This window comes from Platalea leucorodia (genome assembly GCF_965183815.1).
Source record: "Platalea leucorodia genome assembly, chromosome: 4".
Classification (NCBI taxonomy): domain Eukaryota; kingdom Metazoa; phylum Chordata; class Aves; order Pelecaniformes; family Threskiornithidae; genus Platalea; species Platalea leucorodia.
The window spans coordinates 103,888,660-103,902,201 of record NC_138826.1 but is presented as its reverse complement, the minus strand read 5'-3'; the positions used below and the strand labels follow the sequence as shown (position 1 = coordinate 103,902,201).

The 13,542-nt window shown below is 36.0% G+C and overlaps 1 protein-coding gene across 6 annotated transcripts in view; it reads left to right on the top strand.

Annotated features, from left to right (window-relative positions):
- Positions 1 to 13,542, top strand: part of POT1 (protection of telomeres 1) — a 79,076-nt gene that overhangs the window by 18,151 nt on the left and 47,383 nt on the right. For all 6 annotated transcript variants that reach the window (XM_082310860.1, XM_082310859.1, XM_082310862.1 and 3 more), the window contains 3 exons: positions 3,537 to 3,647; positions 3,865 to 3,912; positions 5,171 to 5,285. In XM_082310860.1, coding sequence (XP_082166986.1) covers positions 3,537 to 3,647; positions 3,865 to 3,912; positions 5,171 to 5,285 — 274 coding nt within the window. The remainder of the gene's footprint in view (positions 1 to 3,536; positions 3,648 to 3,864; positions 3,913 to 5,170; positions 5,286 to 13,542) is intronic.

The window sequence follows — 13,542 nt, the reverse complement described above, 5'->3', positions numbered from 1 at the left end:
GAGTATGGTGGTAGGTCTTGGGAAGTATACATTATCTGTAGTGTGTAGTCTACTAAATAAAAGTCTGGGTGAGAGCAAAAAAAATTATATAGGATATCTTCCTCTATTTACATCTAGTATCTCTCCTCCAACCAGCATAGGTTATGTGAAGGAAAAGTCAATAACACGTAGTGATTGTGGGTGAAGGATTTCACAAAATTCTTTCAAATTAGTTTAGCCATAAGGAATAAACTTACCTAGATCCCTTTAGTAGAAGCCATTTAGAGACTGCTATTAATTTGACCTTGAAATTGGTGCATGGCCCTTTTCAGCCTCTTGTTATGCGTGAGCTTGAGGGAACAACACGGAGGGGCTTTGGGCTGGGTAGGAAGGTATGCAGGTGAGAGAATATTCAGTTTTACATTGGATTCTGCTGTCAATCAAAGCCTTGTTTTAATGTTTGTCATATGCCATGCTAACGAGAGCAACATGCCTTGAAGATCAGCAAAATCAGTTCAGTCTGTTTATGGCAGAAGAATCTTTTACAACCGTCAGATATGTATAAAATAAGAAGTGACAGTCTTTATACAAATTTCTTTATTCCACAGAATTTTGACAGTGAGCCCAGGATGGGAAGTTCCTGAACTATTTTGCTAAATATACAAGCTGCAGAATCATTTTAAATTTAAAGAACAAATCAGTTTTATTGTCCTGATAAAAATACAAATTTTAAACAAGGCCCTGAGCAGCAATTAGAAGACAGAAAGTTCAGTACTAAGGAGCTGAGTAGGAAACCACAACCCACAGACAACAACCCTTAGACAGCCAGAGTGTGCTAAAACCACTGTTCGGTCTTCCCCAGTGAACTCAACCTTCATGGTACTTTCCACATGTCTCAACCGAGATTTTAATTTTGGAATAATCCGAATCTGAGGGAACAGAATGGTTTCTGAAACTAGCAGAGTTGCAATTCAGCAGTTATGAAATAGATGTAATTTTTTAAAAACCAAAGTTTTAGCCATTAAAGAATTACTTCGGTAAGGTCCAATACTTTTTGTTTGCTGCTCACAATTTCAAGCTTTACAGTTTTGTAGATTTCCGTATCGTACTTCCCGTACTTTAACAGCTTTAGCTAATTAGCTGGGAGGGAGGAACAGGCTATTCCCAAAAACATGAATAACCATGTTGTTCTTGTCTCCTGAGAGTCTTCTGGTTCTGTAACGGAATAACCATCAGGGAAAATACTGTCTTTGCTTTATTTCTCACTTCTTTTGTATGAGGGGAGTAGGATTTCTTTTTGCTGTTTAAAAATGTTGGTCAAATCTTATAGTTTGTATGTATACGCAATATAATTCTCTTCTGTTGACATGAAAATTCACCAATTTATGATAATTGGCTTTGATTCCCAAGCCAATTATAAGAGAACTTCTAATAATTACTCTTAGCTAAAGGTGAAATGGAAACTTACCTATTTTGAAAACAAATATAACGTTACATTTCAAAGCACTGTGCAAACCTTATGTAAATTTTTTGCATGTTTAGAAACTGCAAGTCATAACCTGCCAAAGTTGATTGTGAATTTGTAACAAATCTGAGAATATACCTGTTCTTTCTACCTGTAAAACTAGATTTTGAGGTTAGTGCTGTCTGTTTTCCTCATTGAAATTGCACAGACCTTTCACATGTTTTTAGAACGTCATGTTACGCATTGCATATTACATGGAGTAATCTCCAGTGATCTAACATTATCCACAAAAAAAGTTTCTATTTATCATCAACCTGGCTTGACTCTGTGTAATTCTAAAGTTCCTTCTGACACAGGAGAACAAGACAAGTCAAGTCAGCTGTACAGAGCTCCAATCCTGACTCAGCAACCAAGTCCCAAAATGTTATGCAGCCTGCAATCTAATAAAGTGCTGCAGTGGGAATAATGTATAGCGGGGCATAGCTTTTTAGCTGAAGGATGATTCCACTGTTGAAGGAACACCATGAGTAGCATCAGCAACAGTGAAAGGAAAGACACGTGCTAACACCCGGTTTCTGCAAAATAGCTGAGTTTCCTGAAGTGTATGTTTGTATCGGGAAAGAATGAAACAACTTTAACGTATGTTAGCAGGGGCAGTGTGTTCCAGATGCAAGGAATATTGAGCTGTCTAGTTGTTTTGATCCATTTTAACTTACTTAGCTCTGAGTATGGCTTACACTTAGGTGACTTGTATATTATCTTTTAGTCAAAATATACATTATATTTCCATTTATGACACTACCTGAAAATCACCGTGCCCTAAGTAGTCTTGTTGTGTAATAAACTGTCTGATTAAACTTATGTTTTCTGCAGTAATTTTTATTTTCAAATCCTTTAATAACTAAATATGTCACTGTCATGTAAGCTAGCAGCCTTTCTTTTTCTTGCACAAAACATTAAGGTTTTGGATCACAAATCATTTAGAGTAGCATTGTCAGATTGCTGAAATAGCAAAAAAGAGCCATCATAGTGAAATATTTGGCTAAAACTGTGAACTTTAATGAGAAAATTCTTTTATTTGTTGTAATCAGATAAACACATGAACAAAAGCCATTCAGTAAAAGTTTATGGAAGTGCTTTTGGTAGAAGGTCGGATAGAAATAGGGTTCTGAGTCTAATATGTTTATTGGAATAGATCACACTGCTATAGAGTTCTGGTACCGAAGGAGCTGACTATAAAGGAGCTTTACATTGTATCAGAGTTCCCAGCATTGTCTTTGTTTGTTCAGATACCTTTCTTATCTCTTGTCTCCTAAATGTATTTTCTATCATCTTCCCCCACCCACCCTTTTTTTTTTTTTTTTTTTTTTTTGTAAGGTTGCTACTAAAAAGGTGAGCTGCTGCAGGGGCTTAAATCATTTACCCCTTAAGTCATCCTGTTCTTGTTCACTTTGTGGTGTCTGAGAAACTTTATACCAAAGTGAAAGTGCAGTTGCAAATGCAATTTCTTCCTGTGCCAGAATCTCAAGAGTGATGGCAGAGAAGTTTGTAAAGTCTCTTGCTACCAGAAACCTACCTATTGATTGACCTACCTATTTGGCCCTTAAGGAAGATGTCAATCCAACCAAAACAGAAAATATCTACAAGGAGAGTCTCTTCAAAGTGTAGCTGTAACTCAATAAGAAATAAGCTGTGAGAAAAGAGTGTTTTGTCACTGGTGATCCGATGTATGATTCCTTTTCTAGCTTAGTTAAGCTTACCCAGAAAGTAGTTGGTCTTCAGTATATTTGAAGGGGAATGATTCTTTTGCTTTATTCAGTGTGACTCTTCTCCTCTAGCCCTTTTCAAAATTAGCACTTAGTCACAGTAGTGTCGATTTTAGCAGAATTTGAAAAAAAATGCTTGCTGACATTGGTTGTAGATATGAATTCCATGGGTAGAGGAACTAAATATAGAAACTTAAAGGCAATGTTTAGAATTTGTTCAGGATTTCTGTTTCTTGAATGCCTTGAGACTTTAGGGTGGAATGTCACATAAATAGAGTACGTGATACAGCCTATGTAATCATCTGTTTATTACCCTGTACCCACAGGACACCGTCGTAGTTGCAGGATTTAAGCTGGCAAAATCGCCTACAGCGAGAGAGGATGGTAGACATGGTTGCCACCTGGAGATGTCTGAAGAAGCTGGATCAGCCATTTATGTACGTGGGTACCCAACTTTGAGTGTAATTGGAGTAAATATTTTTTCTGTACGATAAAATTTTGCTAGTTTCAGAGGTGATTCACATAGCAAAAGTGTCTGTAGTGCTGTTTTATATTTGCTTATAGCGTTATATTTGCTTTAGCATTATCAAATCTTGTTATATTTGCAATGCCTCCAGTTTTGTAATCAGAGTTTGCTGTTTTTTTTCTCCTCAGATTTATACTATACCAAAAAAACCTACTACTTCAGAAACTGCATCTGTGGTGAGCTTATATTTGGGATGTTTTTAAACCACGTGAGACTAACTGCATGTAAATAAGATTGTGTGGAATTCTTTTTCTTTCCTGTTTGTTTTAATTCCATACTCTCATCCCAGCAGTCATTTGTTTAGCTTTTAATTTTGCAAATACTATGCCTGGAAAACAGAATAAAATATGAAAAAGTAGTACTTTTTCTATACTTGCAGTATAGTTCCCATCTCAATCTCAAAATAGGCTGCATGTTGGTTTAGGAAATATGGACTAGAAAGGTAACTTCCGTTCTAAAGAAGATCGTATGCTTGTGCTTTAAAAAAAATGGAAATATGAATCTTCCTTTGATTTAAAATCAGACTTCATGTACTGGTCTTAACATGTGTTTTGGTTACTGTTTCAAACAAGTCTTTATGTGTCTAAATTAAAATTCTCCAGGAAATAGTATATTAAACGCCATAGAAATAGTAGATAAAACACCATAGAAATTGGTGTATGAAATTTTGTTGTTCTTTAGCATAAGGTTAAAGATTTAGTACCAAAGACAATAAGCTTGACTTCATGTTAATTTTATGAAGATTTTCATTTTTTCCCTCTGATATAGTAATTGAAAAACATGGTTTTCAGTCAGTTTGGCAGAACTTGTATTCTTTAAAAGAGGCTAATCAGCATATAATGTAACCTTAAGATGAGAGGAGAGTAGTCCTTAAATAGTAGAAATAGTCCTTAATTTCTTTAATCCTGCAGCGTGTGCTATTTTAATAGGAAGACTTACACAATGGCTGTGAGAGGTGCCCCCCCCCAAGACAGCCCCCCCAAACCGTGCCCCCCCCAAGACAGTAATTCTGTACAGTGACACTGCTAATAAGAATTACAAAATTATTTATGGATGTGCTTTAAAAAGCCCTTTGGATGGACATGTTAAAATCAATCAGTAAAAAATTACTTCCCATAATTTTTTATTATAATGACTTCTATTCACCTGTTCCATGTATTGAAACTTACTTGAACTGACTGGTTAGTTTATTGTAAGGAAGATGCAATCACAAAAAGAAAGGGAAATAAGTCTTGTGTGCTTTATTGCAGATAAATATATATATATATTTATCTTTGGAGAGTCTAAAGTGAATAAGATAAAAATAGATAACCTTTTATTTTTTTTTTAAGATGAAATCATATCTGAGGGTGGGTGGTGTTAAAAGACAAAATTCTGGGTGAATGTTGGAATAATTTTTTTCTTCTGTTCCCCAATTTTATCGTGCCTTTCCAGTCTGTTGCACCAAAATATGTGTATACTCCTCTGAATTGTCTTAAAGATGGAACTATAGTGAATTTGTATGGCGTTGTGAAATTCTTCAAGCCTCCATATGTAAGCAAAGGAACTGGTATGTACTATATTCAAGAGATTTAAAATCTCCTCCTCCAAACAGAACTGTTCTTACTATGTTTGTTAAAAATTAACCAGTACAACAAATTCAGGTGATCCTTTGACCAATGTTTCTCATCTAACATCAAAGAAACAGACCAACAAATAGGTAAAGGATATCAGAGTCGTTTTAGGCAGACTGGTGGAGATAGCAAATGAAGAAAGTATTTATCAAGCTAGTAGTATCAGTACAAAACAGGGAAAAGGGTCTGTATAAAAAAAAAAAAATACAAAAGCCCTGCACCTGTCCTTGTGGGAAAGGATTGTTGTGTAACTATGTGCAGTTCTTCCTTGAGATTTTGACAATAAGTGTTATGATATTCTATAAATGTGGTGCCAGCATACTTGTTACAGGTAGAAGCTGTGCAACAACTGAATCGCTTTTTCTCTCTGTGAGGTGAACACTTACTTATTGTGCTAGTTTTGCTACAAGATTGTACCATTGGACTAGGAGCTCAGTAAGTACACAGCTAGATGATATCCCTGCTGAATTAAATTAAGCAATATAATTTCTTATTTGATTCAGAATTAATCGAAGCATTTTCTGTGTATTATAAATTTACTGTTCATTTTAAAGTTGGAGGGTTTTTTCCCTTCTAATGTATTTCGAATTGAAGAAAAAATAATAGATTTTGAATGGTGACCATTGTTTCTTTTTTTATGGTCTTAATTATGCATGCAAGTTTCTTGAATAATGTCAATAGGCATGAATTTGGCTTCTAAATATAGAAATTTAAGAAGTGAGCATTAGATCAGAACTAATTGGTGGTGGCTTGTCTGCAAAACCTTTTGCAAACAGATCTGTGTGATCTTACTTGCTCAGAAACTGCCAACAGCAGTCTGAAGGTGATGCACTGAAGATAAGGCAGCACATGCCTTTCGAGAGCACAGTGCTATACCTGAAGTACCATGGCTTCCAGAATGAGGTGTGCTTACAACTAAGTAGCTTGAAACATAAATGAAATAGCTGAAAGCTGTGCAAACATGGTGGCACACCCAAAAAAAGTTCCAAGTCCAACTAAGGTTCAACTAATGGCTTCAGTTTTTGAAGGCTAAGCAATCTTCAGCCTTGGTTTGAATCAGTTTAGAGTGTATAAGTGGGAGGAACGTTTGGGAGGTCTGTGCAAATGTGTGTACACTAGCTTCAGTATGTTCAACTGCACTATACTGATATAATCTGTATTGTGGGCATGCTTAATTACTTCCATTTGGTGCATGTAGTATTCTTCTATATAAACAGATATACTGGTATGAGAGACCCTATTGACAGACAATTTTTGCTCTCACTAGTAGCTTAAGTGTGGCTTTGCTGTACTAAAGGCAGCCACTGGCCCAGTCAGCATTCATAGTTAAGTTATGCAGAGCAACACAGGATTTTTCAAGAATGTGTTAGACTAACTGGGTCCACAAGCTAATGAATAACTTCTGGGAATTCAGCAGCATTTTTACATGCTGTTGACCGTGTCAACAGGAGAAACAATCTATCTGCAGCGCTAGGGCTCAGTGCCCTGGTGCCTATAGGAGAGCAGTTCCTGTGCTTCCCATTCAGTTACCTGTCGAAATGTGTTCCCATTGGTGTTTATTGTAGCAGTGACAAGGCTTGCTCCCAGAAAATCTTACCGCTCTACATTCTTACTCAGTGTTGAGAAGGCAGTTGTGTTCCCCAAAATAACTCTGAAACATAAACAAGAAACAAGTCTGAAGAATATGGGATAATCTAATTTAAATGTTAACATTTAAAAATAGCTGTAGTCATTAAATTGGAAACTCAGCCAGTACTGGTCCATCTGTTTTTATAGCAAATATAGTGCATGTTTGGTTTTTTGCCTCTTGAGACTAAATTAAAATGAATATTATAATTTTCTACATAGTCATTGATACACTATTTTGCTAAACAATAAATTGCAAATCTTTAAGATGAAGTATTGTTTTGATTGTTTTATATAGGAGAAAGCAAATGGTAGTTGGTAAAGAAAGTTGTGGAAAAGTTGGATGTCACCATTGTTTCAGAAAATAATTGGTTTTTGGTAATACTGTAGCCCAGTAAAAGTGGAGAAGTACAATTTCCAGTTGTTTTACATTATGTATGTTACAACACAACAGATATTCCTAGATGTTAATGAGGAGTAATAGTAGGTGAAAGTATCTGCAGGAACTCAATGCATTTAGACTGGAAGCAGAAGAGTGTTCTGGCATCTAATTAGAAATGCAAACATTCATAAAATACTAAATTAAGTATGTGTGTGTTTGTGTGTATAGCAAATCATGTTATACTGCTAGTTTAGAAGTAATAGTAATAGAAATTATTCTTCCCCTAGAGATGAATACTTATGGAACTGTCGTGTGATTTAGCTACAGTGAATACTTAAATAATACTTAATATTTTAAAAGTATTAATTCAAAGAAAGACTCCAGAGGGAGCTCTTCAAAGCTTGGAGATAGATTCCCAGGTAGTAGCGAATGGATGGTATTAGGTTGCTGGGGGCTTAAGGAGAAGGATTTGGGGCTGCCAGGCATGAAAAACGATTGAAAATGGGAAGGCAAACTGTGCTGGGTGCAGGTGCCCAGGTGCCGGCAGCCGGGGGGCTGCAGGGCGGCCTCGGTGAGGAGAGGCCGGGGCTGCCCCGTGCCAGACACAGCCGGTTCCAGCCGGCTCCAACCGACCCAGGGCAGGGCACGGCTGAGCCCCTCGGCCAAGGTGATGGCGCCTCTGGGAAAGCGTATTTAAGAAACAGCAAAATGCTGGATGGCAGTGAGGAGTGAGGAAAAAAAGTGAGAGAAACAGCCCTGTGACACCAAGGTCAGAGAAGGAGGAGGGAAGGAGGTGCTCCAGGCGCTGGAGCAGTGATTCCCCTGTAGCCTGGGGAAGCAACCTCAGCTGAGCAGATTGATCTACATTGCAACCCATGGAGGACTCACACTTGAGCCAGGGTTATCCCAAAGGACTGCAGTCTGTGAAAGGACCTTTGCTGGAGCAGGAAAAAAGCGTGAGAAGGAAGGAACAGGAGAGAAGAGGAGCTGTTATGGACTGACTGCGACCCCTCATTCCCCATCCCCTCCATGCTGCTTGAGGGAAGAAGAGGGGCGGTAGATATGTTGGGAATGAAGAAGTGAAGTTGAGCCTGGGAAAAAGGAGGAGGGGGGGGAGGTGTTTTAGTCTGTGTTTCTCACCATCCTACCCTGTTTTTATTGGTAATAAATTAAATTAGTCTTCCCCAAGTCAAGTCTGTTTTGCCCATGACAAGTGATCTCCCTGTTTTTATCTCAACCCACGAGCTTTTCCACCTTATTTTCTCCCTTGTCCTCTTGAGGAGTGGGAGTTAGAGAGCAGCTGGGTGGGCGTCTGGCAGCCACCCAAGGTCAACCCAGCAGATGCTGGGACTCTCCAGGTTTTTCAGACTTTCCTATTATAATGAAATGTGGATAAATCTGGAGAAGGGATCTTCAGAAACAAGTTTACTTTGAAGATAAGAATCTCAGGGGAATGAAAAATCTCATTAACTTAAAAAGAAGAACAATAGTAACACATGGTCTTTATGCTTTCTCAAATGGAAGGACCAAATTAAAAAGTCTACAAAACGCTTCCTTTGAGTGGGAAATCTCATCACTGGTATTCTTTCCTGCTTGACGTGCCACTAAAATCTGTAAAAGCCTTCATTGTAAAGGTGCAAGTATAATCTAGACGTGTACAGAGCAGAGCACAGTATTTTGTTTTTAATGTAAAAGATTGATAAATTATTTCAATATCGATTTGCTGTTTGGCGTATTCTGCAGAGGCTGCCAAACAAAATCTGTCTGTTAATGTAGTGAGCATCTCAAAATCTTCATTTTCTGGTGTGCCTGGTGATTGCTTGCTTATGCTAGATTGTTCAAATGTTATCAGTCTTAAAATACCTATATAGTATATAGATATATAGAATACATATATATATACGTATCTATTTATTTGAAAAGTTGGTCTCTCACTGATACTCTCAGCCTGCAATTGTGATAGATTTCTTAGGTGTGTTTATAAGGAACCAAAAAGATTAGCTTTATCTGTAATAATTCTAGATATTGGCCGTGGTGAATGGAGGTACTTTCCTCTTGAAAAATACTGTAGGTTTAGAACTCAGGCTTAAAGCAAAGAAACAAACAAAATAAACCCCACAAATCTTTTAAAGGCTTTGTTTCCTTTGTTCACATTGCTGACAACAAAAAGGGTAAGAAGGAAATCAATCAAATGTAGAAATTACTACTTTTATTCTTTCAGTAAATCATGGAAGGGCAGTTCTTGAAGGATCACATGGTCTAGATTTGTCATTTGTCCAGCTGTTTTAACAAGACTTTGGGGACCTGAGGACTTTGAACATCTTACTTAGACAAGTACTGATTGCTGGAAATTGTTAAGACAGCTATTCTTTCCAGATATGTAAAAACAATAAAGTTAAATGCACTGACTATCAAGGTAACATGTCTCTGAAACAACTAGCACAGATTTTTGCAACTGAGTTATTTGACAAGTTAATCACTTCAGTTTCATAAGTAGTAGAAATTTAATAGGGAAAATGATTATTTACTTAACAACTAGTCCTTGCCTAGATGTCATTAATAACTTCCTAGTATATCTTGCCTGTTTATTTTCTGTTGGTAATACTATAAGAAAAACCCACCACAACAATATCAGTGGAGATCAGGGACACAATTTGAAAAGTTTCTTATTTATGAAGATAGTTGTGATTCACTTGCTACTTTATCATGAAAATGTCTAAAACAGTTTTAATTGATTTGGGGCTTAGTGTAAAAATATTCACTACACAGTTAAATATTTCAATGTTCGTTTCTGTTTTTTTTGCACAATCCAGAGTTATGTCTGCTTGAGAGGGTGCAAAATGCTCAATGATTGCTCTGAATTGCCAGGGCGTGAAATGGCTTTTGTCAGAAAATTCTTTAGCTGCTTTAGATTTGGCACAATCCTGCACTAATACATTCTCTTTCTGACACTGTGTTAATAGAATCATATAGCTTTAAGCTGGTATCTGCTGGAAGCATGGGCGGTGGAGCCACTGTACTTAATCCATATGAGTCTTTATTCACTGTATAAATATGCCCCTAGATATAAGATATTGCTCCTTCTTACATATCTTACAGCTTGAGGCTGAATCTTTGCACTGTGTTCTTACTGAAAGCAAACAGTACCTAATTTAGCCTTGTCACTTCATATAATCTATAATTAAATGTTCATCATTTTGATTACCATTATTGCATTAGATTAATGTTAAAACACTGATGAATGAAATGATTTTTCATTATAATCATAAATTATTATCTATTCCAGAGAAGGTTGTTTTAACTGAGCATGCTTCAGCTCAGGGTGTGTAGTTTGGAATGTCTATATATGAGAATTTTATGTGTTCTGAAAACTGTCCAAGGAAGTACTTCAAGTACTGCTTGGTACAACAGGCAGATGAGTTTCTGTCTGCTGGAAGGTCTGTTAGAAGTGTTCAAAATTATATTTTAGCTTTCCTTCCCGAATAGTTTAAGTCTTAGATATTTTAATTTTTTTAACAAAGGTGATTCTCTCCTCTGTCCCCTCCCTTAAACCCAAGGACATCTCAAATATTTAGCCTCAGTAAAAACAGTAAATAGAAAAGAAAAAGAGCCGCTGTCTTTGTAGTTTCCAATTACAGAGATTATGTGCTTGACCATGAAACTTTTGGGACATTACAATGTGACGCTACTGCTTCCCCAACTCTTTCTCTTTTTTTTCCTGCAGATACTAGTCAGTGTTTTCCATAATGCAGGGAAGAATTATGGCAAGAAGAATCCTTGCTGCTGGTTAACAATAAGTCATAAGAGTAATGTCCTGTTTTCCTGGGAAACCTCCACCTAGCTTCCTCTCTTAGATATTTTTAGTATGTTCATATGTCATGTGTTGAATGAAAATTTCATTTTAGCCTACATAGACATGCATGTGGACAGTAACTATTTTATTTTTACGAAATATTTTTTAGAATCAAAATTAATAAAGGGTAGCAGTTTCAGAAAGTATGCTTCTAAAAACCTTGAATGGTTCCAGGTCAGCAGTTCTACTGACCAAAATATACCTTAAGAACCATAAATCAGATTCTTAAAGGTATTTTGAAGCTCTAAGTTTTATTTTTATTTTCAAGTTTTATTTGATCTTGAGCCAAATTCATCAACATTCTTAGCCCAGAATTTGTTTAAAACTATGCAGCTTAAAAAACATTACTTTAAACTATAACATGTGGGCAACTTTAATTAAAATAGTCATTTTTAGTAACTAATAGCAAACCAACTTTAGAGTGAAAAACAAACCACTTACAGACTGTTGTGGTATGTGATGGTCTATTTGTGAGGAAGCAGACTCAGAGTTAAACCTGCAGTAGTTTTATTCTTGTGTTCCTTTTTTTTTTTTTTTCAAAATCAAAATATTGAGGATGTATTTAAATTTTGCAGAACAGAATAAAAACTGTTGCAGAGGTAAAGATGGTGATTTCATTTCTGGAACCTAAAGATGGGAGTAATGTTCTTTTCCCTTCTGTTCACAGTGGTTTTTATGTTTTATTCTTTTTTAAATAATCACTGTTTCCTGTCATCTAATATTGAAGATAAATAAAAGTTAAAAAAAAAAAATAAAAAGGAAATTAAAAATAAAACAGTTGAATAAATAGTTAATAGAAAGAAATCTCAAGACAGTTACTTTGATCTACAATTTACAAATGATGGCATTAAAGCATCTGTTTAGCCAGATGCTTCTGGTAGCTACTGAATATTTGTATCTCTTAAGTGTATCGCCATGTTAGGAATAACAAGCTGTAGTAAAACATCTTCAGTCTGATTCTTTAGAGGTTTTGTTTTGGGCTTCTGCAATATCTGTGTTTGTATGTACATATATATATACACACACACACATATAGGAGTGTGTGTAGATTTGTATTACTTTTCGTCCTGTGTTTTGTTGAACATATTTGGTAAGTTAGCTGGTTCAACTGCTTGGTTTTAGTACAAAGACACTTGTGTATTGAATGGCCTCAGTAATTCTTGAAAACAGTATTAATGTTTGGTGTAGTTTTGAAGAGAGAATAATTTGCTACAATAATCTCTCTCTCTTTTTTTTGTGTGTATTGAAATATAAGAAACAGAAGGCAATCTAATGAGTCCCTCATTGCCAACAACGTTGCCAAAAACCTTTTTATCTCTTTGCAGGGAGAAGTTATTGATTCAGGATAGTGGGTTTTCCACTTAAATGTTAGTCAGGAATACATATATGATTGCCCAAAAGGGGATTTGTAGTTAGATTGACGCTTTCTACCTTAAAAATTTATACAAGCATATTTGTTAGGAACTGCTGAAGTCCTCTGTAAAACTAAACTAAATGTTTAATCACTAAGTACTAAATGCTTCCTACAACATCAGTAACTGCTAATCTGGAAAGCTTTTGTAGCAATTCTGGTTTTCTTACGATGACTGAAAAATAAATTTGTAAGTGAAGCTGTGGGGTTTGGGGCTTTTGTTGCCTTTTTTTTTTATATGTCTGTACACTGTGGACAGATGCTGACTCTCTGAGCATGCTAATGACTGACGTAACAGTCCATAAAAGAGTGAAAATGCTATGGCATTTATAAAAAGAAAGCTATAATGCGAAGAATGAACCTAAACCATCATCACAGTGAAGGAAACTTTAGATTTTCAATGACTGTTACAGGGCTACAAAACATACGTATTCCAAACTGTTTAAAGTCAGGACCCAGAAGATTGGAAGTCAGTGTTCTCCATATAGTTAATGTAACCTTCTACTGATCTTGCCTTGGAATTTTCTTGATTTTAAGATAGTCCTTGCAATAATAATGAATTACTTTTGTTGCATAAATTTCTTTTCTAAAAAGCTGCTTCACGAAATAGTTGTGGGGTTTTTATGAGATGAAATAAAAAACCTAAGTAACAAGTTAGAGTAATTGTAGTTTTAAAGAACAGTAACGACTAGTCTGAAAGGATCTAAGAAGCATGTAAGACAGATGCATCACTCTCTACTTCCATTTAAACCAAACATCACTTCTTTCTCCTTGTTGTTTTCATAAACACCAATTTTGAGGTGTTACAAGCATCCTTACAGATAGCTGTCCATTGCTGGTGGCCCCTCACATGATGTTAAGCCTGAGTGGGAATAATTAAGTAATAATAATAATTTATATTAATAACTTCATAATAATTCA